This window comes from Somniosus microcephalus, chromosome 7, assembly GCF_052327205.1.
Source record: "Somniosus microcephalus isolate GS21.2 chromosome 7, FLI_Smic_1.0, whole genome shotgun sequence".
Lineage (NCBI taxonomy): Eukaryota > Metazoa > Chordata > Chondrichthyes > Squaliformes > Somniosidae > Somniosus > Somniosus microcephalus.
Window position 1 is genome coordinate 218,901,343 of NC_140993.1, and position 25,759 is coordinate 218,927,101.

The 25,759-nt window shown below is 48.7% G+C and overlaps 1 protein-coding gene across 1 annotated transcript in view; it reads right to left on the bottom strand.

The window, feature by feature from the left end:
- The window catches only part of c7h18orf63 (chromosome 7 C18orf63 homolog), a 93,777-nt gene that overhangs the window by 11,485 nt on the left and 56,533 nt on the right, over window positions 1-25,759 (bottom strand). Inside the window, exons 6-7 of the mRNA XM_085993986.1 lie at window positions 25,377-25,453; window positions 18,769-18,878 (exon numbers count right to left, since the gene is read on the bottom strand). Coding sequence (XP_085850112.1) covers window positions 18,769-18,878; window positions 25,377-25,453 — 187 coding nt within the window. The remainder of the gene's footprint in view (window positions 1-18,768; window positions 18,879-25,376; window positions 25,454-25,759) is intronic.

The window sequence follows — 25,759 nt, forward strand, 5'->3', positions numbered from 1 at the left end:
AAGTGTTGTGCCAGGAGTTATTGGGCAGATTCGCCCGGACCTTCGAATAGTAAAGACCTGTTTGTTTGTTACTTCTGAAGTCTGTGTATTTATTAACTGCACAACCCACAGACTTTACACCGTTCATCAGGCACTGTATTCTCTGTGTTTAGTTTAGTTTCAGTTTCATTTCCCCACCGGTACTGTATTGTGTGTAGGGCTCCGCCAATACCTGGCCACTACTTAAGCAGGCTGCACTGCCTCACAGGCAGTGCAGCAGATCTTTGGATGGGAGACACTTCTCCACTGTGTATTACTTTCTTAGTTAATAAAAGCCTTGCTTTGCTCCGTTAACGTCGAGTCTCGGATTCATTGAGGCACATCAATTTTATTAACTAAATTTTCAACGCAATGGATCAACTCTTGAAACCCGAACGTTTGGATTTGGACCAGCATGCTTCGGACGCATTGGCACACTTCGGACACTGGTTTAAGTGTATGGAATTCTTCCTGGACAATTCCGTAGCCATCACAGGCGCTACGGACGCCGAAAGTATGAAACTCAGAATCCTGCGGAATTGGGTAAGCCACCGGGTTTATCCCCTCATCCAAGACGCCGACACGTACCCGGCCACCTGCGACATCCTAAAGGCGCATTACCAGCAGCCTACGAATGAGGTGTACGCTAGGCATCTGCTCGCTACTCGCGCACAGCGACCTGGGGAATCGTTGGATGAGTTCCTAGTCACCCTGAAAACGCTTGGCAAAGACTGCAAGTGCCAAGATGTAAAAGCCGCAGTGTACACTGACGAGCTTGTTCGTGATGCCTTTATCACAGGCCTCAGTTCCACTTACATCCGGCAGAGACTACTGGAAAAAATGGGATTAGACCTGAAACAGGCTGTGGACACAGCGCGATCCCTGGATGTGGCCCAGAGAAACTCGGACGCCTACTCTTCAGCCCGCGCCGCCCACGCCGTCACGTGTGCACCAAGGGCGCCGCCATCTTGGAAGGCATCTTCCCCGCCCGACAGCCCGACACCGTCGGGGCCCTGCTCTCCCCCCAGAAGCCCTACGACACCCGCGACGCGTCGGGGCCCCAACTGCTACTTCTGCGGGCAGCCGAAGCACACCAGAAACCTGTGCCCGGCGAAAGGCACCACCTGCTTCAAGTGCGGTAAGAAGGGGCACTTCGGGAAGGTGTGCAGAGGGAACCCCGCTGGAAAACCCGCCACCGCCGCGTGTGCGCCGTGGGAGCGGCCATCTTGGACGCCATCTTGCCCGACCTCGTGGGGTCCGCCATTTTGTGAGCAGACAGCGTGGACGCCATCTTGTCTCGATCAGGGCCCTACAGTAGCATCGGTCACAGTGGACCAGACCAGACCGCACCCGCTATCCAAATCAATGGTGGACATCGAGGTAAACGGGTGCGGGGTTAAATGTTTAATTGACAGTGGAAGCACGGAGAGTTTTATCCACCCTGAACTAGCACAACAACTCTCTCTAACGGTGGTCCCTGCTCGGGGCACCATCTCTATGGCTGATAAAACCCAGACATCGACCGTTATGGGTTACTGCGCGGTACAATTGTCCGTTAACGGAACTGTATACGATAATTTTAAATTGCTAATCATGAAGAATCTATATGCGAGCGTGATCGTGGGCCTGGATTTCCAGTGCCACCACCAAAGCATCACGCTCAATTACGGTGGGTCCTAGCCGCCCCTCACAGTGTGCGGTCTGGCTACCCTGAAGGTAAAGCTGCCTTCGCTATTCGCGAACCTTACTCCCAACTGCCGGCCAATAGCGACCAAAAGCAGGAGGTACAGCTGGGAGGACAGGCGGTTTATCGCGACCGAGGTGGACAGGCTGCTGAGGGAGCGCGTCATTGAATGCAGCAACAGCCCGTGGCGCGCCCAAGTGGTAGTGGTGAGGGGTAGCGAGAAGAAACGGATGGTGATCGACTATAGCCAAACGATCAACATGTACACCCAACTAGACGCCTACCCGCTACCCCGCATATCAGAAATGGTGAACCAAATTGCCCAATACCGGGTGTTCTCCACCATCGACCTCAAGTCAGCGTACCACCAGCTCCCTATCAGACCAGAGGACCGCCCGTACACCGCCTTCGAGGCGAACGGACGCCTCTACCAATTCCCCAGAGTCCCTTTTGGGGTGACGAATGGGGTCTCGGTCTTCCAGAGGGAGATGGACCGCATGGTCGATGACCACCACTTGCAGGCAACCTTCCCCTACCTCGACAACGTCACCATCTGCGGTCACAACCAGCAGGATCACGACTCGAACCTCGAGAGGTTCCTGAAAACCGCACAAAAACTCAACCTCACTTACAACGAGGACAAGTGCGTTTTCAACACCACGCGCCTCTGCATACTAGGCAGCGTGGTGGAGAATGGGGAAATCGGACCAGACCCCAACCGATTGCGCCCCCTACGGGAGCTGCCCCTGCCCAACACTCACAAAGCCCTGAAAAGGTGCCTGGAGTTATTTTCTTATTATTCCCAATGGGTCCCCAACTACTCCGACAAAGCCCGCCCCCTCTTGAAAGCATCCTCTTTTCTGCTCTCTGCTGAGGCCCACGCCGCCTTCAAAAGCATTAAGCAGGATATTGAGCGGGCCACGCTACAGGCAGTGGACGAGAACACTCCCTTTCAAGTGGAAAGTGATGCGTCTGACTTTGCCTTGGCGGCCACCCTCAACCAGGCGGGACGGCCCATAGCTTTCTTCTCGAGGACCCTCCAAGGGCCCGAGATCAGACACTCCTCCGTGGAAAAGGAGGCCCAAGCCATCGTGGAGGCAGTGCGCCACTGGTGCCACTACCTAGCCGGCAAACGCTTCACCCTGCTTACCGACCAACGGTCGGTAGCGTTTACGTTTAATAATAAACAGAAGGGGAAGATTAAAAATGATAAGATTCTCAGGTGGCGGATCGAGCTCTCCACCTTCGAGTATGACATCATTTACCGGCCAGGGGCCCTTAACGAATCCCCCGACGCCCTCTCACGAGGGATGTGTGCCAGCGCCACCGGGGATCGGCTACAGACGCTCCACAACGACCTCTGCCACCCAGGGGTCACGCGGCTGTTCCACTTCATAAAGTCCCGCAACTTACCCTACTCGATTGAGGAAGTTCGGTCTCTGACCAGGAACTGCCGCACTTGCGCTGAGTGCAAGCCTCGGTTCTACCGCCCAGATAGAGCCCACTTAATCAAAGCTACACGGCCCTTTGAGCGGCTCAGCTTAGATTTCAAGGGCCCCCTCCCGTCAGTCAACCGCAATGTTTACTTCCTGAACATTGTGGACGAATACTCCCATTTCCCATTCGCCTTCCCCTGCCCAGACATGACCAGCGCCACGGTCATTAAATGCCTCAACAGCCTGTTCTGTATGCCGAGCTACATCCACACGGATAGGGGGGGCGTCCTTCATGAGTGAAGAGCTACGCCAGTACATGCTGTCCAGGGGGATCGCCACGAGCCGTACAACCAGCTACAACCCCCAGGGTAACGGCCAGGTGGAGCGAGAGAACGGGACAGTATGGAAAGCAGTCACTCTAGCTCTAAGGACCAAGGGCCTCCCTATCTCCCGCTGGCAGGAAGTCCTCCCAGATGTGCTCCATTCGATACGGTCGCTATTGTGTACTGCCACGCCTCATGAACGAATGTTTGTCTTTCCCCGGAAATCCACCTCAGGTGTATCCATGCCGTCATGGCTCTCCACCCCAGGTCCGGTATTTGTACGAAGGCATGTGAGCGGCCACAAGACGGACCCTCTCGTGGAGTCAGTGCACCTACTCCACGCCAACCCCCAATACGCGTATGTCCGGCACGCCGACGGAAGGGAGGACACCGTGTCCATAAAAGACGTCGCCCCAGCCGGTAACGACAACAACGACAACAACAGCAATCACAGCAACTCTTACCCACCCACTACTCTTTCATCACCCCCGGAAGAACATCGACCAACGGTGCCCCCACCAACTACCCCTTCAACAACCCTGGCGGCGCCCCCGGCAGAGACCCAGGAGGCCACCGGGGACACCCAGCCGACACCCGCGGCACCACGTCGGTCACAGAGGACTATCAAACCCCCGCACAGACTAAATCTATAGAAGGGGTGAATGTGATGAAATATGCCGTTCATCAGGCACTGTATTCTCTGTGTTCTCAGGCACTGTATTCTCTGTGTTTAGTTTAGTTTCAGTTTCATTTCCCCACCGGTACTGTATTGTGTGTAGGGCTCCGCCCATACCTGGCCACTACTTAAGCAGGCTGCACTGCCTCACAGGCAGTGCAGCAGATCTTTGGATGGGAGACACTTCTCCACTGTGTATTACTTTCTTAGTTAATAAAAGCCTTGCTTTGCTCCGTTAACGTCGAGTCTCGGATTCATTGAGGCACATCAGGTCTCTTGAACCCAAGCATCAATGATGATCCTCTTCAACATAGCCATGAAGTGTCTCAAGTGGCCATCCATCTGCATCCATAATGAAAAGGCTCATTTCTGCAGAGATGGAGCTGAATTTGGTTGCACAGGGCATTTGTGGTCAAAACCACAGTCCAGGCCCTGGTCTAGGATGACTTTCCCCATGGTGGTATGTTGCCCTAGTTCCCTGACTGAAACCTTTAAACATTGCTGTTGTGGTACCTGTATAGGCATGGAAATGGGCAGGTGATCCCATGGTGGGAGGTTCCAGCCATCAATGTCAATCCAGGAATGGACTGGAGGTTCTGTTAGTACATTTGTAACTTTCTAGCAAATCTTTAACTTCTCCAGTATAGCAATACCAATTTCCAGGTGCCATCAATCTCCAGCAATAGCAGTTGAATCCCAGGACGGGACAATGCCAGTAGGGTTAATTGGTGCTAGTCCATCCTAAGTATTGCTGCTTGTGAGCTGGATGCTTTGAAGACAATGAAGAGTTGCAGTGCCACTCAGTATCAAAAAAGTTCTCAGAGCGATGACGGTAAGTCTGCTTCTCATGGGTACAATGATTGATACAGTCAATGCTAGATGTTGACTTTTCAATTGAATTTATCACTGTATCTAGAGTTAGTGCTATATTTACTGCCAATAGTAAATGGATGGCTGTGCTGGGCAGGACGGTAGCACCAATAGTTTGGGACGAACTTATAACAGATGGAATAGAACAGGTTAATGCTGGTTGTACCAGGTGGGACCCATTAGCAATGTTCTCCTGGATTATATCCTTTAGTCTACAGTCTCACTTGGAGTGTGCTGAGAAGCCGGACAATTGTTGTAACTGCTGGTATTGTGGGCCAGAAATTCAGGTCCCCACGGGTGAGTACGTGCTGTGTACTCACGCATAGGGCCAACAAAAGTGCCGGTTTCGGGCATGCACTGTGCATGCGCTGGAAACCAGAACTTCTGTTCCCTTGAAGGAAGGAGTTCGGAGGTCAAACGCGTGCGCCAGAGAGGCAGCGTGTACGCCTGGAACTTCCGATTTTTTTTTATTTTTTATATACAGGTTTCTCCGGGAGGGTAAGGCTCTAGCAGCTGCGCATAAAAAAAAGCAGTCGCAAGGCCGGCTTTTAACAAGGTAAATGGTGAATTAAGTAAAATTAAAACATTTTTTCCACAGGTTTATTATTTTTAAATACTTTAAAGAAAGGTAAGTTTATTTTTAGCCCCGTTAAAAACTGTAATTAATTTTTTCAAAAATTTAAATTATTGTTTAAAATAGTTATTTTATGTAATTTATAGTTATTTTAAAAATGTGATTTAAAAAAAAAAAAATTCCTGTCAAATTTATGAATGGAGATTCCCTGCTACGATTGGCAGGGGACGCTTCAAACTAACTACGCCCCTGGGATATGCAAGCACTGCGCGCCGGCAGCTGGAGGAGGCCCAGGATCGGAATCCCATGCGGGCCCACAACACAACGGCAGGCATGCTAGGTAAGTGCAGGTCGGGGGCTTGCACCTGCGGGAAGCCTCCGACCCGAATTTCTGGCCCATTATGTTTTGTGGACAGGGAAAATCCATGGGCATCAACAATAATAAAGGCCTCTGTACATTTTGCACCATATTGAAAGCAAATGCAGATGGTGGCCCCTATCAAAAACTTCAGAGAATGGGGAATAATGAAGAATTTGCAAATAATTTCAACAACCAATATTTTAAGGCCCGGAATTTGCGGTCAGCAGCAAAGCAAAAGGCGTTCGCTGCTGGCCCCGAAGTACGCTCCGCACAAGGATCTTGCAATCCCTGTGTCGAGAACCTTGGGTTTTCCGACCTTTAATTCAATTCAATTCAGCGGACTGCAGTGGGGATCCTCTTGTTCGAACTGCTGTGACGTCAACAGACAGTCTAAGCAGCCAATCAAAAGGCAGAATTCTCACAGACAGCAAACAAGGAAGTGAGTAAGCTCTTAAAATTCTAACTTTTCAAAATAGTTAAAGAGGAAAAGAAAAGTGGGGGCTCTCACATGGTGAAAAGGCAAACCTGCAATAAAGATGGACAAACTTTAAAAAGAAAAAAAAATGTTTTTGAAAAGTTTCTTAAAAATTTTAATTTTTATTAAATTGGACAAATTTCACACTGCACAAAATTAAAATTAGTTTTCCAGGCCCTTAACATTTGCTTAGCAGTAATAACGCTGTCAAAACCCCAGTTACACCTAATCCCTTGGGTCTAACTTTTAGTGGGGAATTTAACAGCATCGTTACTGTGGAAGAGACAAAGGCCGTGATTTTGCTGGTGCTCAGAGGACGGGTTTGGAGGCGGGTCGGGAGTAAAAATCCAAATGATTGACGGCGGGTTGCTAACCCACCGCCATCCCACCTCCACGCAACTTTGCAAAGTGTCGGGTCTGCGAATCCCGATCAGACCCGACACCAAACAGCGGGAGAGGCACTTAAGGCAGTTAACAGCTTGTTAACTGCCTACATAATCCCTTTTTAACTGGCTTTTGCCATTTAAAAAAGAATTTCAGCATGTTGCCCGTCGTGCGACAAACACTCCAGCTGATTGTGCCGGGTTCAGCAAAGATCTGAATTGTTGACAGCTGCTCCTGCAGCGGAAAAGCGGATGTGCAACATGGCTGACTTTCAGATGACAGAACTTTGTGTTTTAAGGTTTTGGAACACATTTTGCAGGTCTATTGAGCTTGTGAGTGTTTAAGCTGAGATCCATCTGCACTGTAACCTCCTTGGAATACCCTCTGGCCACAGTGACTGAGCGCTATTCCTCAACTGAGATATATACCAGCGGGATGGGAACCATTTATACCCTCTCATCCTGGTCCTCAGAATCGGAGGAAGAGCAGCCGCAACAGCAGTAGCAACAACAGGAGCGCCAGCCTTCTCCTCAGCTACCTGATGCTGCACAGGGCAGAGGCCATCAGTGCAGGGCTGCACTTCGCCGCAGAAGATACCCCCAACACAGGGTTTACAGGCCGAGGATGAGCTTCCTCAGCATGAGTGAGAAGCAGTGCCAACGGAGGTTGAGACTCTCGCAAGAGGTAGTTGCTGACATCTGCATAATGCTGCACCAAGACCTGGAGCCCAGAGGAGCGGGTGGCCACTCCTTACCAGTGGCTGTTAAAGTTACCACCGCACTCAACTTCTTTGCTTCCGGAGATCATCAGCAAACATCAGCGGCATCTCCCAGTCGGCCGCACACACTTGCATAACGCAGGCTACCAATGCCATCTTTGCAAAGGTGCACAATTACATCCACTTCTCCACAGATGAAGTAAGTGTAACTGTGCGTGCGGTTGCCTTTGCAAATATGGCAGGCTTCCCAAGGGTGCACACATATGGCCATTGGGGCACCCCATCACAACCCAGTATTTGTCAAGCACAAGCGCAAGGGCTTCCACTCCCTTAACGTCCAGCTAGTGTGTAACCATAGGAAGAACATTATGCATGTTTGCGCCAAGTTCCCTGGCAGTTGCCATGACTCCTTCATCCTGCGGCAGTCTACTGTGCCTCAGCTCTTCAATCCGCCAACCCAACTTTCCGGATGGCTACTTGGAGACAAGGGCTAACCCCTGAAAAAGTGGCTAATGACACCGATGAGGAGGCCATCAAACGAAGCTGAGGAGCAGTACAATGTGAGCCACATTTCTACCAGAAGCATCATAGAGCAAACCATCGGCTTGCTCAAAATGCGATTCAGATGCCTTGGCAGATCTGGTGGAGCCCTACAGTACGCACCAGTGTAAGTTTCGCAAAATTCAGGCAGTTCCCCCCCGAAGATTATTTAATTAAAAGAGACCCTGGTTGGACTGAGTTTTAAAATCCAGGGCACAACAAAATGGCTGCGGTCAGACCTCGTGACCGAAAGCCTGTCAGTTTCAATTCGGACCCTGACAAGCTAACAGCTTGTGTATTTCAATGTCTGCAGCAAGGAGATCATGAAACCAGACAAGACTTTTGCATATGCATTGGGGACAAACCCAATTACAATCAGACCTATGCATAAAGGCCATCAAGGTGTTTGCTCAAACAATCAAAATAATCAGCGGGACCATCGAGACGGGGCTGGCCCCCATCAAAGAACCTGTTGGACAAAGGAGAGCAGTTGCAGAACCGGAAGGAACCGATTACCGGCCATCCAAGTCGATGGGCCAAGATCAATACCTTTTCTTTTAAACGAGCTCACCCAAATCATACAAAGAATAAGCTGATTGAACATAGAGATAAGGGCTACTGAGGAGGGTATAACTAGCCTCTCAAGCAGCCATTCTCTCTCTCTCGCCTTGCCTCCTGCGCCCAGCCTCGCCATCAACCAAGGAAGACCATCGAAAGAGAGCCCATCCAGAGAGGTAGGATACCCTGTCAGAGACCTTCTAATTACTGGGGTATCTCTACCTGGACGCTGAAGTCTGTGCAACAGCGGGACCACGTGACATCGGCAGGCAACAGGGCAAAGGAGCAAGGCTTTCTTTCAACATCTCAGACCGGTGAGCATTATACTTCTGACCCATCGCAAGGTAATCTAGCTAGGTATAGAGGGTGGGAGTTAAGGGGATTGCTGAATTGTCATTTTAGCCATTTTCTCCTCCCCTGTTAAGTGTAAGTGTACTGCATTCATATCATCCTTTTGTATAGTACTGTTATCTTATTTTCCCTGATAATAAATTTTGGTTTTCTTTGTACCAAACCACTGGTCTGCTCGTTTGTCTATATCGCTATCTGCCAATAAGTCCGGGGATCAGAACCAAGGGGTGAGCGATTCGAACCGCTCAGAGAGAAGGCAGCCGGAGACATAACCGACTGGCCAAAGCAAGTAGCAAAAACCTCCCTTACAGAATGGCAACCGGCGGCAGGACCCCGGCAGCAGTGTGCAATATAGCAGACAGTGGTGCGGACGAAGGAGCCGTAATGGAAGAGAGGTTGTCCGATTATGTGTTTAGAAAGGTGAATATCACCAAGAAGTGGATACTCACCCTATTACAGGCTGAGCGTCACATAGATGCAGCTGCCCAGTGGACGGCCAGTAAACAACATAAGGGGTCAATAGAGAAAGCAGTGTGGCTTATGTGCTACAAGAAACAAGTCCTACTTTTGGACGGAGTTGTAGCAGCACAGGCTGCCAGGCTTAAGAAAGCGGCCCTAGAAATCCAGGACAAGGAGATAGAGATACAGGATAAGGTTTCAGCAGAGGAGAAATTGATAGTGGCGCTTCAGGCGCTAAACCAAGAAAGAGTGCAGATGGCAAAAGAACACCAGGCAAAAATAGAGCACCTGGAGAGCCGGGTCGCTGAAGTTAAGAATAATACAAGAGCAAAAATAGAGCGCCTGGAATGCCAGACCGCCGAAATCAAAGGTAGCGCAAGGTACAAGGTACAGTGTTTGGAGATCCAGGTCAGAGAGGCAAGAGGTAGTGAGATAAGGTTACAGGACACAATTGCCCGCCTAACCCAAGAGAGGAGAAGGTTAAAGAAGTAAAGGCAGCATATAGGCTGGCTTGCGACCGAGGCTTTGAGGAAGCAGATCATGGCCCCTGTAGGGAAGAGATAGAAACCTTGAATATGGTTTTAGTGAGGGCTAAGGGGATGATATGCCTTATCAGCCCAAAGGCAGGCCAGTCGGACTTTACCGGCAACCCAAGCAGAACGCTCCCACAGGCAGCGCAAAGAGATGAGCCAGCAAGGGAACCAGAGGTTTCACGGCCACCACCCATAGCTCCGAGCTTTCAGGAGGTCTGGCAGCATAGGGGGGTGGAAGATGAAGTGGTAGGGGAGGTACAGCAGCCCCCGTTAGATAGGCCGGGACCGGGGCCGGTGTACCCCCTCTGACAACGGAGGTATGGCCCGCCTGGCGATGACGGCGAACAAGGAGCCGTCCAAAACCAGTTTGTGGTACTGCATGGCACCCAGCAACTCAGGGCCATGGTTAGTCACATCCCCAAGCTTTCCGAAAAGGGAGACCCCTCACTGCATTTTAGAGAGATAGAACAGGCAGCTTGCGTTAATGGCTGCGATGACGCAGAGCAAGCCAAGTTGCTGCTGTTTTCTCTGGAGGGTAAACTCCTCCAGGCCCTATCAGATGAATGTAAGAAGGGGCAGAAGGGATACAATGACTTAAGGGATCAGATATTGGAGGCCATGGGTATGAATGACGGCAGCCCATTCGCCCGTGTAGAAAGAATGGTACTGCTCCCAGGGGAGTCCTCGCAGGCGTTCACAGACAGGCTGTGGCCAGTCTACCGGAGGGCGTGCCCGGGAACGCCGGCACGAATGTTGATGGACCAAGACCAATTGGCCCACTGGCTCCGTTGTCTAATGACAAACTGCCTGCCCCAAATCCGAGCCCAGGCTGTGGCCTGGTTTGACCCCCGTAGCCCCCAGACCACCGAGGAAATGGTGACCTGCCAGCTCACGATAGCATTAAAAAATATAAGGGGTATCAAGACGCCCCAACCCAAGGGGAAAGTCCATGAGGTTAAACCCGGGGGCCAGAATAAGAAAGAGTGGCACCAGGAGGGAAACCGTCCCTCCCAGAATAAGCTGAACTGTTACGGGTGCGGGAAGGACGGCCACTGGCGAAAGGATTGTAAGAATCCCTGGAAGGAGAATAAGGGGAGGAATTCACCAGCCCCAGCCCAAAAGGCAGGGCCAGGTATCCCTCCCGCTGCAATCGAGCCACTCCTGGAGTCGATACAGTCCCTACGATCTCTCCTCCTGGCCAGCCAGGGGAAAATAGCTGCCACCACCGGTGTTGTAGTTCGCTCAGCCCCATCTGACTCCCCGCAATGACTAGAACCAGCGCAGCCTGTCGAACTGTGTCCCCGCGAAAATGCTGAGAGGAGCAGGCCCTATGTTAAGATGGGGGTGAAGATGGTGCAGGGAAGATATTCGGTGGACACTGGAGCTTCCAACACGGCGGTCCATTCGGAAGAGCTGACCAATTTACCCCAGTCTAACAAGGTCCCATTTAGCTTAATGGGATCCACAGGGAACGAGCAGACTGAGGAAAGGTCAAAACCTTCGGCCATAGATTTAGGATCCCTCCATACCACGTGGGAGGGTAACCAAAAGACCGATGAGGTGGCCAAGCAGGGGGACAGGGAAGGCGAGTTCTGGGACCCCTGTAGAGCAGGCCTGGTAGCAGCAATCCGGGACAAGGGAGGCACACAGGGGGTAGCTTTGGTCCCGGAGCAAAAGCAGGTCCAAGCCCAAGATCCCGCCTTTAAGGCCGCCCTGGTAAGGAGAAAGAATTTAGAACAGGGCTACTGGCAGGCAGCTAGTTATATTAAACAATGTAAGTTGTTTAAACCCGAAAAGAAAGAGCAGCCAGTTGGGACAAGGTCTGAGGTCAAAAATCCCCAGCCCGCAGCAAGTTCAAGTACACAGGCTGTGCAAGCAGGCGCAGTCGCGTGCGTCAGGGGAGGAGTCACCCAGCCCCCTGTTCAGACCACTCCCATCTTCTGGGATTCAGGTGGGGCGGAGGAGGAGCCCGAGCCAGATGACCCTGCCTACAACACAGGTTTTGAACCTGGAGGTGGAGACCCTCAGCCACCGGCAGCCGGCGGCGGGAGATTACCGGTCCCCAGTTCAGGGTTGGGAGGGGAGGGACCCCAGGGAGAAGATCCCCAGCCAGCGAGGAATGTGGTCCGAGCAAAAGGTCCGCTCACCAGGGTAGCCCCACCAGTAGCACTTCCTAGGAGGTCCCCTCGGACACCCCAGCCTAGGAAGGCATGGTCGCCGGCTCCCCAGTTTGAAAGGGCAACCTCCCGAGTTAAAGAGAAGTCGGAAGACAAAGGTCCCCAGCTAGCAGCTACAGACTGCAAGGGACCAGAAGTGCAGGTCAGTGCAGCCACGCCGCAGGGAGCAGCCTGCAACAGCCCAGGCAGGAATTAGGCTGGCCGCTCGGAGACGGGCGACAGATGTATATAGTTTTAGTAGTTTAAGTTTATAGTGTTAAGTTAGGCTATTTTAATTTAATTCTAAGTAAGGAACAGTTAGTTTCGATTTAAGTATGAAGCCGTCTCAGAGTATTGTCCATGTGAGTCGAGGTCGCGGGACCCAACCATACGTCACCCGAGCCAGCGAGTCTCCAGGGAACCTGGCTAGATGCCTTTATGTCTATTGCATGAAATTTCGGAATGTACGGAGGCGTAATCCTGCTCGCCCTGCTCGGGCTGAGCATCGGTAGGAGAGGGGACGTCGAGGACCACCACATCTTCGGGTGCTCGGGGAACAGGGCGCCGGTGGCGGTCGATGGCAGCGGCGTACGGGAGGTGGAGGAGACAACCGCTTACTTCCACGAGGGGACGTGGCCCGGGTAGCTGGGATCCAATTCGTCCCAGTACTCCAGCCAGACCGGGTTCACCTACGGGGAGGCCTCCCTCCTGTGCCCCAGGATACGGATCGTTACTCCCAGGATTAGCGTCACCGTGGGCAAAAGGGTATGTTTAACATGCAAGGGACACGTTTCCCTGGATAGGTGGTGGTGGCTCAGGAAACTAAGTAAAGGCATGGGGAACCCCAGAGTTGAGTGGGAACGGTTGGGGAACAACACTCATCGGACTATCACAGGGACCCACGGGGGTTAAGTGTGTGCTGGGATAAATGGTGGGAACCGGATCAGGGGATCTATGTCTGTATGTGGGGATCAGAGAAGGCCTGCCCCACAGGCATTTCCATCATTTTCCGCAGCCAGTGGCAAGATAACGGGAGGAGGATGGACTAGGAGTCCCGCCTGGATGCATGCGCAATCCCATACTCCCCAATCTCAGTTAATGCCACTGAACTAGTGACCCGCCCCCGACAGCCCCTGCCCACGACGTCACGGACAATAGTAGAGGGATGCCCCGCCACCACCAAGGGACCAGGGAACGGCTTGGTGCTAGTACCTATAGACCAGGTGCTGTATCAAGGGGTGCACTACGAGGTAGCCTCCATGATTTTAAACCTCACCGAGGTACACCTACCCACGTGGTGCCCCACAGAGACCGCGCAGTTGTATCAAGCCCTCTTGAAAGATATGTTCCGTAAATTCTATGAGTTTGACTTTTCAGACGTTGACAGAACCAGACTATACACCCACGAGCTTTTCGACGGGATTGGGAGATAAAGAAGGGGTGCTTTTAACGATGTTTTAACTGGTTTTAACACGGGGTCTTCTGTCATCAACAGCTTAGATGACATCGAGCTGCAGACTCAGATTAATGGTTTAAAAACGCAATTAAAGAAAATATTAATCGATGAGAATGAGATGGTGGGTTCCGAGTTGCATGAGGACCAGGCCATGACACTCCACTTAAAGGAGATCATAGCGGAGCTGGAGGAACATGCCAAAACGGTTAATGCTCTCATTAGGGAGGACAGAAACGCTTCTGACCAAGCTGCGCAGAATGAAGTGTGCGTGCTGTATGGGGCATGGTTGCTGGGCGAGGGCCGCAGCAATCTGGAGGATTTAAAGCAAGGTTTAGTCCCCTCCTGGATCAGCAACAAACACCTCGCAGCCCTCCACCCTTTTGAGAATGCATTAAGCCCGTGCCAGCTCCGGCTAGCTTCGGAGGCCTACCCAGTCCCAGTGGACTGTGGGCGGTCCAACCACACCATCATAGGGATAGTTGTAAGAATGCCGGTCATGGGCGGGATGGCCCGACACGCGCCAGTGTACAGGGTGGAGAACATTGGAGTCATTCAGGGGGGTGCACACATTCGTTTTACAGCGGTCCCGCCCTACGTAATAAAGTGGGAGCATGCTATGATGGGCACTGACTTCTCGGGGTGCTGTAGCCGGGGAACACACATAATCCTGTGTCCCCAGCACTTGAATGCCTATTCCAAACCACAGTGCGGGTTCAGAGCTGCTGGCGCGAAACCTATAAATTGCACCATGGAGGCAATGGCACAAGGCCATGTTCCCCCCCAGGTAGCATATATCGGAGGGACATATTGTGTCACCACAGGAGCGCCTCACTACCAGTACAGACAGCATAGCTGGTGTGCAGTGAGTGACAGCAGTTTCTGTTTCAAACCCGAGGCAGAAGTTCAAGTGGCACAACTATGAATTGTCCCCATTCTTGAACCCTCCACTGTTCACCTCACTGTGAAAGAGAATTTCACCCACCTGCAGAAATATGTTGCGCATTTCGGTTACCAGATTCCCCCTCTCCCAGAACACCTCACCAAATTGCTAAAAGCCGTTTTAGTGTCACAAAAACACTTCTATACCCTAGAACAGAAGACTGTCCAGATAGGGGCCGACATTTTAGATATTACGACCCCACCCTGGTGGTATGCTTTTGAAAATAGAGGTCCCATCCTGGATCCGTATGGCATCCCACATCCTGGTGGTGTGTCAGTTAGGGATAGTTCTCTACCTGGTGTGCATCCAGTGTAGGAGAAAGGATCCCAGATCAGAGTTTAAAACTAAAAAGGTGTGGAAGGAACATTATGCCCGGGTGGAAGAAGAGACACCCGTTTGAGGTTTGAGTTTTGCGTTGCATCACTTAAATGTGATGGTCGTTGTTTGTTATTTTTAATAAAGATTGTTTCTTCGTTTCATTGTGTTATTTTAATAAAGATTGTGACTGTTTGATAATACAGAATAAAAATTTTGTAATGTACCAAGTGGTGCAGGGGTGTTGGACCCCCTCCATGCTTGGATTGTTTGTAACGAATCGTATTTGCCATCTGTAGATGTCTGTCGTACACCGTGTTTTCTCTAAGTACAGGAAATGTGGGCTGAGGGATTATGGATAGGTAAATACAGGGGAAGGTTATTTGTGGGGGGGTCAGAAAATTTTGCTCACCTTTGGAACATGGATACTGCAAGCAAGTTTTAGTATCCTAGGGGGGACTGTAAGTTTCACAAAATTCAGGCAGTTCCCCCCTGAAGATTATTTAATTAAAAGAGACCCTGGTTGGACTGAGTTTTAAAATCCAGGGCACAACAAAATGGCTGCGGTCAGACCTCGTGACCGAAAGCCTGTCAGTTTCAATTCAGATGCTGGCAAGCTAACAGCTTGTGCATTTCAATATCTGCAGCAAGGAGATCACGAAACCAGACAAGACTTTTGCATATACATTGGGGACAAACCCATGCACAATTTTATTTTAACAGTTGATTTCTCAGTATTTGACAGCATTGAGATGCTGAAAAAGACGGACAATCACTGCAGAAAGGTGAACTCTTGCACCCAGGCTCTCCAATAACTCCCTCCATATGCTGGAATAGATGGCAGCTGCAGGTGAGTTGACAAAAGCAATCTGTCACTGGTGAGAGAGGTTCTTCCAATGACGTGGCACTGGACATAAGAGTTGGATTTAAAAACTTGTAAGCTAAAGAAATTTGTATATGTTTTAAAAATGCAGTAATCAACATTTTCTTTGCTCTGAAACTCACCATGTGCAACATTGCATCCTTCACACTGCTTCTGCAGCTGTCATCTTTTCACAGACATTGCACCAGACTCACAACACGCCACACTTACCTGACGTGGTGTCCGGACGTCGTGAAACCCAACCCAGAAGCGGGAAAATTGAAAAACAGGCTGAACACTACTAACAAGTACCTGTTAATAGGCAGGTAATTGCCTTTAATCCGTTTCCCGCCGCTAGGTGTCGGGTCCATTCGCAAATCGGGGACCCGACACTTGGGAAGGCTGTTTGGAGGCGGGTTGATGGCAGGTTTGGGACCTGCCGTCAATCAATAGGACTTTAACCTCCGACCCACCTCTCTGAGCACCGGCAAAATCGCGGCCAATGACTCTCTCCAGTCCTTAGAGTCTGGCCTTGGTGAACCAATGCGTCAAAACAGATAGAGAGAGTGAGAGAGAGGAAAACAACATTACCCACAGTTTGGGACATGAATGCTGTAGGCCAGTTGCCAAGTTTTGGATTATAAGTGTTATTGGACACTGGCATTCGATGCTATAGTCAATGGTGGCCTGGTCAGTTGCCAGTTTAAGTTAGTCATACATCTATCATCGTTGAATTAACCTCTCATCTGGTGAATAGTAACATATGTGGTTTTGCTTAATCAACTGAACGTAAAGTAAATGATTTTAGATGCTTGCTTGTGATAAGTACATGAATTGAATAGTTTGTATTCTGGTAATTACTTGTAACCTCTTGTTGATTTTTAAGTAAGTTTCACAGATTCATTGGGTTTTGTGTTGTCTGTTCCACGAGTCTGAACTCTACAAACTGTCAGACAATCAGAGCATCTTACACCATCTATCCTCCATATCAGACCATCTATTTAGAAGAGTCACCATGCTCATTTGAGTCTGGCAATTTATGTCCTCCATGGAGGTTGCCATTCTTTCCATGGCAGCACCTACATTCGACATTGAGTGCACCACCATATTGCTCATGTTTGAGATGGACTCCTCCATTCCCTGCACACTCGCAGTTACCGTGGATGCAAACCGTCAGATATTCCTGTACATGTTCCTGGAGTTCCAGCACCGCTCTCTTTCCGAATGACCCGAGGCACAGCGCCTACACGCAGCAGAGCAGAGTTAGGAGCGACCTCCGACAAGGGCTCTCCAGTGCTGTCGTTGTCGCCACCATCTCCTGATGCTCACTTGTGAGCTGTGATACACCAGGTCACAGCACCACTCTATGTCGTGAAGGACCCACCGAGGTGTGTATTTCTGTGCTGGAGCTGGGTGTGCTGATTTCTGGTGACGCTGCTCCTTCAGAGGCTTCAGGATCCTCTGAGGAGTCGTCTGACTCTTCATCCTGGACAGTGGGGAGGGGGGCTCTTGATGGTCCTGTAGGGGAGTAAAGGCATGAGTTAGACATGTGATATTTAGGTAGCAGAAACATCCTATTGTGCAGATGATCAGAACTCAATCTGTATGATCAGATGTCATATCAGTCACTCATGAAATCTAAATGAGAGGGTTGCAAATCTATTCTGTCACCAGCTTGCTCTACTGTGCCCGTCCCCCACTTCCAGCTCCTCTGCACCTCCGACAATGTCGAGAACAGTCTCCTCAGCATTTGTTAAAGTTTCAAGGGATGGTGGGCCTCCTCCTGTCCTCGCTCTCTCCCTCTTATTGCGGGCTCTCTTTTCCTGCAATGAGGGACACAAGTGGAGTTTCAGCAAGATTGATGGAGTGAGTGTAAAGATTCCATAATATAGAAGCTTAGAGGGAGACAAAGATGGAGTGAGGTGCCAAAACCAAGGTACCACCCTGTGCATTGTTAGTTGTTGTCATTGCATAACAGTGAGAGCGCGTGTGAGGGGTGCATAGTAGGATGGTGAAGTGATTCTGTACATAGAGAGAGAGGGATAGGTAAGGGTGCAAGGGAAGTAAGGGCAAGTTGGGATGTGGAGGAGTAGGTTGACAATGCAGAGTGCTGGTGATGAGAACAGATGGGAAGCAGATGTGATACTCACTTTTGCTGAGCGTAGCAGATCATTGTACCTTTTTCGGCACTGCACCCAGATGCGTGAGCACAAGGACCTCAGCAATTTGCAGCCAGGCTGCCTTTGTCTGCTGAGGAGGCTTCCTCCGTCCATTGAGAGGGAACAGAACATCCCTGCACCCTCTTACTCCCTCCACAAGAGAATGGAGGGAGAAATCAGCAAATCTAGGAGCAGCCTTCGATCTTGCAGTAGTCATTTTCAGAAGACCCGTTTTCAGGAGCAGCATAAAGGAAATGAGATGCTATGGCTACATGGGCCCCTTAAAAGCTCCTGAATGGAAGACGTCAGCAGAGGCGAGCAGCACACCCGAACCAACTGACTGGGCCGGGTAGCGCACACGGCGGGCTTAATAAGCCCAGTTAAATTAAAATCGTGATTTCGGAGCGGTTGAAGCCGGCGTCGGGACCGGAAGCCGCCGACCACTCAACTCGACTCCAACCCGCCTGCGCTGGGAAAATCACGGCCAAAGTTTTCGTCAGTTTCAATGATTTAGGTGATTTCACTGATTGCCAGCTCTGTGGGGTTGGGGTGGCACAGCGCAGCCTGTTTTGGAGCTGTCAATGACTGACTGCAACTTCGGGATTTCCGCAAGCGCCTGCGCCAAATCCCGAAGTTACGGTTACTTTCAAAGGCGGAATGATGGCGAACACTGCCAGTTCGCCGTCATCCCGACAGCAAATTCTGGGCCAATGAGTGAAAAATTCAACAAGTATTGATAAATTGCAAAGAAACTTGAAGATGCAAAGATCTTTAGTCAGAACCACCAATACCATAATCAACCATTTTGAATAAGAATATTTGTGCATGAGCAAACATTCACCCTAGGCTGGGGGAAACAAACTGAAAATAATATTACTGTGGTGTGATATTGCTGGCTTGTGGCATCCTACAAAAATTACCTGGGCAACACGTAGCACCAGTTACTTGAAATAAAATGCTTTGGAATTACAGCAAATCTATTGTTGTAGAAATTCTTCAACACTCCCGTTGATATGTCAAAGTCTTCAACCTATGAATTAAGAAAGATTTTCTTTTTAATAATCAATTAAATATAATATATAGTTGATCTTCCATGGTGTTGCACACAGGGAGTCAAAGCCAAGTATAGTCTTCAAGCGAAGTAGTTTGGAGGTTGGGGGATAACTGGAGCAAGGTGCACAGATATAAGATGTAGGAGTTGTGCTGCAGTACAGGCTGGGGAACTGGGAGGTTCAAAATGAAGGTGCTAGTTTCACCACTGGTAAGAAAGTGCAACAAGTTTACACAGGCTCTTTCCATTATAAATGTGGGCAATTTATACTGGGAAACTGATGGCAAGTGACAACAGCAAGTAGGGTTTTGTAGACAATATACAGGAAACTTTGTGATATCTGGCACCGACGGGACCGGTGTGTTGCCGATCTATCAAAACTGCCAGACATACAAAGTTAATGTTGAAGCATACGGAGGTTTTCATCTCCGTATCTGATAACAAACACTGTTGCTTAGCAACAGCTTCTAAAGAGTCGGCTGCAGCTGCAAGCATCTCTAGCTGAAGCTGTTGCTATAGCTACAGACCTTGCAGTGCCTGACTGGGAAAAAAAAAGAACGAGATCTAAAAAAACTTATAGAAAACGGCTCCTGATTTTTGCTGTTAGATCGAGTATTCCGGACATACAACCTCCGGATAAACCAAAGTTTCCTGTATATATATATTATGGCTATTATTCCTACAAATGCACATTGTGCTAAAATGAATAATGAAATATGTCACTTACAGAAACAAGGCAGAAAGTATTTTTATAAAAGCATATTGTAAGATGAAGGCCATTCAGCCCATCTAAATTCATTCAGAAAGATGTAAAGTCTCCCTATTGCACCATCCAATTGTTTCTTCAAGGCTTTCAGGGTTTTTGTCTCCTCTACTCTATCTGGAAGTATATTCCATATGCTGATCAATGTGAAGAAGAATTTCCTGGTATCAGTCCTAAATTTATCTTTAGTTTGAATCTGTGTCAATTTGACCTACTCTCGCAATTTCATTTAATTTAAAGTAATAATCCAGATTTATGTTTTCCATTCCCTTAACAATTATGCATGCCATTATAAGATCACTCTCAGACACCTCCTTTCCAGGCATTCCTAATAATTTAGGTATATGACAACAGGAATCAGTCTTGTGTTCTTTTCTGCACTGCTGCCCGCATTTAAAAGTCTCCCGTGTGTCTCAACGACCAGAATTGACACAGTACCAGTGAGCATGATAGCGTGGTTGTTACATTACTGGACTAGTAATTCAGAGCCCTGGAATTATAATACAGAAAATGCGAGTTCAAATCCTACCGTGGCAGTTTGTGAATTTCAATTCCGTTTTTTTTTAAACAAATAAATCTGGAATAAAAAGCTGTTTATCAGTAAAAGTGACCATGAAGCTGACGGAGTGTCGTAAAAACCCAATTGGTTCATTGATGTCCTTTAGTGAAGCAAATCTGTCATCTTTACCCGGTCTGCTCTATATGTGACTCCAGTCCCACACCAATGTGGTTGACTCTGAATGACCTAGCAAGCCACACAGTTTGCAACCATCTTCAGCCAGAAATGCCATGTGGATGATCCATATCGGCCTACTCCCGGAGGTCCCCACCATTACAGTAGCCAGTCTTCAGCCAATTCTATTCACTCCACGTGATACCAAGAAACGGCTGAGCGCACTGGATACAGCAAAGGCTATGGGCCCTGACAACATCTCCGCTATCGTGCTGAAGACTTCTGCTCCAGAACTAGCCACACCTCTAGCCAAGCTGTTCCAGTACAACTACAACACTGGCATCTATCCGACAATGTGGAAAACTGCCCAGGTATGTCCTGTTTACAAAAAGCAGGACAAATCCAACCCGGCCAATTACTGCCCCATCAGTCTACTCTCAATCATCAGCAAAGTGATGGAAGGTGTCATCGACAGTGCTATCAAGCGGCACTTACTCACCAATAAACTGCTCACTGATGCTCAGTTTGGATTCCGCCAAGACCACGTGGCTCCTGACCTCATTACAGCCTTGGTCCAAACATGGACAAAGGAGCTGAATTCCAGAGGTGAGGTGAGAGTGACTGCCCTTGACATCAAGGCAGCATTTGACCGAGTGTGGCATCAAGGAGCCCTAGTAAAACTGAAGTCAATGGGAATCGGGGGGAAAACGCTTCACTGGCTGGAGTCATACCTAGCACAAAGGAAGATGGTTGTGGTGGTTGAAGGTCAATCATCACAGCCCCAGGACTTCGCTGCAGGAGTTCCTCAAGGCAGTGTCCTAGGCTGCTTCAGCAATGACCTTCCCTCCAACATAAGGTCAGAAATGGGGATGTTCGCTGATGACTGCACAGTGTTCAGCGCCATTCACAACTCCTCAGATAATGAAGCAGTCCATGCCCGCATGCAACAAAACTTGGACGACATTCAGACTTGGGCTGATACGTGGTAGGTAACATTTGTGCCACAGAAGTGCCAGGCAATGACTATCTCCAACAAGCGAGAGTCTAAACACCGCCCCTTGACATTTAACGGAATTGCCATCGCCGAATCCCCCATCAACATCCTGGGGGTCACCATTGACCAGAAACTTAACTGGACCAGCCACATAAATACTGTGGCAACAAGAGCAGGTCAGAGGCTAGGTATTCTGCGGAGAGTGTCTCACTTACTGACTCCCCAAAGCCTTTCCACCATCTACAAGGCACAAGTAAAGAGTGTGATGGAATACTCTCCACTTTCCTGGATGAGTGCATCTCCAACAACACTCAAGAAGCTCGACACCATCCAGGATAAAGCAGCCCGCTTGATTGGCACCCCATCCGCCACCTTAAACATTCACTCCCTCCACTACCAGCGTACTGTGGCTGCAGTGTGTACCATCTACAAGATGCACTGCAGCAACTTGCCAAGGCTTATTTGGCAGCAACTCCCAAACCCGCAACCTCTTCCACCTAGAAGTACAAGGGCAGCAGGTGCATGGGAACACCACCACCTCCAAGTTTCCCTCCAAGTCACACATCATTCTGGCTTAGAAATACATCGCCAATGCTTCATCATCGCTTGGTCAAAATCCTGGAACTCTTTACCTAACAGCACTGTGGGAGTACCTTCACCACATGGACTGCAGTGGTTCAAGAAGGCGGCTCACGACCACCTTCTCAAGGGCAATTAGGGATGGGCAATAAATGCTGGCCTTGCCAGCAATGCCCACATCCCATAAAAAACAAATAAACATTTTTTTTAAACCGCTACAAAAAAGGATAAGAATAAAACTGGATGGACCACTGGGCTGCGACCTAGGTATCTGACATGACAAAGGTACACCCAGCCCAGTCCACCACGCAAAGTTCTCCTCACTAACATCTGGGGACTGGTGCTGTAGTTGGAAGAGCTGTCCCACAGACTAGTCAAGCAACAGCATGATATAGTCCTACTCACAGAATCATACCTTTCAGCCAATGTCCCAGACTCCTCCAGCACCACCAGAGATGGAGGCACAGTGGTATACAGTCAGCTGGGAATGGCTCGGAGAGTCCTCAACATTGACTCCGAATCCAATGAAGTCTCACAGCTTCAGGTCAAAGATGGGCAAGGAAACCTCCTGCTGATTACCATCTACCGCCCTCAGCTAATGAATCAGTGCTCCTCCATGTTGAACACCACTTGGAGGAACCACTGAATGTAACAAGGGCACAGAATATACTTTGGGTGGGGGACTTCAATGTCGGTCATCAAGAGAGGCTCGGTGGTACCACCACTGACCGAGCTGAAAGACATAGCTGCCAGACTGGGATTTCTGCAGCAGGTGATACAATCTCCTTCTCAGCCTTCTCCCGAAGTCCCCACTATCATAGATGCCATTCTCCAGCGAATTCGATTCACTCCACGTGAATGGCTAAGTGCATTGGACACAGCAAAGGCTACAGATCTCGACAACATCCCGGCTGTTGTGTTGAAGACCTGTGCTCCAGAACTAGCCATGCCTCTAGCCAAGCTGTTCCAATACAGCTATAAATTGGCACCTATCCAACAATGCACAAATATGTCCTGTCCACAAAAAGCAAGTTAAATCCAACCTGACCAGTTACCGTCCGATCAGCCTACTCTCATTAACAGTGCTATCAAGTGGCACTTAATCACCAATAACCTGCTCACCGATGCTCAGTTTGGGTTCCGCCTCAACCACTCGGCTCCAGAACTCATTACAGCCTTGGTATAAACATGGACAAAAGAGCTGAATTTCAGAGGTGAGGCGTGATATCAGGGCAGTATTTGAATGAGTGTGGCACCACAGAGTCCTAGTATAACTGAATTCAATGGGGATCGGGGAGAAACTTCTCTCGTGGCTGGAGTCATACCTAGCACAAAGGAAGATGGTAATGGTTGTTGGATGTCAATCATCTCAGCCCCAGGACATTGCTGCAGGCGTTTCTCAGGGCAGCATCCTAGACCCAACTATCTTCAGCTGCCCTGACCATCATATGTTCAGAAGTGGGGATGTTCGCTGATGATTGCACAGCTCCATTTGTAATTCTTCAGATAATGAAGCAGTCCGTACCTGCATACAGCAAGACCTGAACATCCAGGTTTGGGCTGATAAGTAGCAAGTAACATTCATGTCACACAAGTGCCAGACAATGACCATTTCCAACAAGAGAGAGTCTAACCACCTCCCCTTGACATTTTACAGCATTACCATCACTGAATCCCCCACCATCAATATTTTGGGAGTTGTCATTGACCAGAAACTCAACTGGACCAGCCACATATTTATGTGGCTACAAGAGCAGGTCAGAGGCTGGGTATTCTGCAGCGAGTGTCTCACCACCTGACTCCCCAAAGCCTCTCCACCACCTACAAGGCACAAGTCAGGAGAGTGATTGAATACTCTCCAGTTGCCTGGATGGGTGCACTGCAACAGCACTCAAGAAGCTCAACACCATCCAGGAAAAAGTAGTCTGCTTGATCGGCAGCCATCCACCACTTTAAATCATGGTTGCAGTGTGTACTATCTACAGGATAGACTGTAGCAGCTCACTACGGTTTCTTTCAACAGCACCACCCAAACCTGTTACCTCCACCATATAGAAGGACAAGGGCAGCAGGCTCATGGGAACACCATCGCCTCCAAGTCCCCCTCCAAGTCACACACCATCCCGACTTGGAAATATATCTCCGTTCATCATCATCGCAGGATCAAAATCCTGGAACTTCCTCCCTAACAGCACTGTGGGAGTACTTTCACCACATGGACTGCACTGGTACAAAAAGACGACTCATTATCACCATCTCAAGGGCAACTGGGAATGGAGAATAAATACTGGCCTTGCTAGTAGCACCCATATCCTGAAATTTTTGTTAACATAAGAACATAAGAAATAGGAGCAGGAATAGGCCACTTGGCCCCTCGAGCCTGCTACGCCATTCAGTAAGATTATGGCTGATCTAGGGCTCAAAGCCACTTCCCAGCCCGCTCCCCATAACCCTTCACTCCCTTATCTTGCAAAAATTTGTCTATCTCCACTTTAAATGTATTTAATGACCCAGTCTCCACAGCTCTCTGTTAGGCAAGCATATTAAGGGTTACAGAACCAAGGCAGGTATATGGAGTTAAGATACAGATCAGCCATGATCTAATTGAATGATGGAACAGGCTCGAGGGGTTGAATGGCCTACTCTTCTTCCTATGGGAATGAATAAAAACAATATGTATAATTTGTGAGTTTTACAAGAAAAATTTATATTTTGAAATATTGTGTACGGTGTACACTTTCTGCACACAAACACTACTTCCTGTTGTCAAACCTTTCTGTGAATATTTACTATTGTAAATTGCCATGTCAACTTTCCCATTCAGTTGTCCTAATGTCAACCATCATGATGCAGATGCATTAGGTGCCTTTGTGGACTCGGTTTCTAAAATCTCTCTCCCAACTTCCTTGCCATCTTGTACATAAAAGAAACTTATATTCATCAACTGTGCATGGGCAACTACACAAGGAATTTAATGGTATATATATTTAATTTAAAATTTATTGGTGTACCAACAAAATGTACATTTTGGGATACAGTATGTGAGTAATCTGAGACATGACATGTGGTAAGTGCAGTATGCTTGGAACAGAGTGGTGGCTTTGCACCTATGGTTCCCAAAGCTCTCCACCACTGGGGTTTTCTTCACCTCACGTCTGGGTCTGTTGTAGACTAATCGATAGCAATTGGTTGCTGTGACTAGTCAACAACTCTGTTATCATTGTATCATGTGACTACCAGGATGGTAGAAGGCAAACTAGATGGACCTTGGTCTTTTTTCATTCCCACAAGTCATAGGATACAGGTTCACAGCCACAATTTCACCTTGAGTTTGACTGAAAGTAGGCTATCCACCCTACTAGCCAGAGAATAATGCAGTGTGCATAAATACCCAAAATAGGGATAAAAACCCATTAAATGATTTTTTAAATAAAATTAAAACTTAAAAGGAAAAAAAGCAGGTAATACCTTAGCCAGAGACAATCGAATAGTGAAAGCTTCCACACTAATACACAGTTGGGTCTCTGAGACATTCAACTCCATAACTGTAATTAAGAAGTACATAGTACCACTGATTAAATTAGTAACTCCTCAGTATTATAACTCTTTAACCTATAACTGTTGAAAAAGTTTGTCACATTTTTTAACACATTAAATTAACATTGGTGATGAGGCCTTTTTTCAAAAAAAATTAATCTCACATTACAAATGTATTGAGTTAGAATTGTTACAAATCACTAATTTACTAAATGCATTTCTGACAAATGTCAGTAATTAAATTTCAAAGAACAATCTATCTATGTAAAAGTTTGGAGAGTGTCACACTTCAAAGTATCAAAAGTACAAAAAAA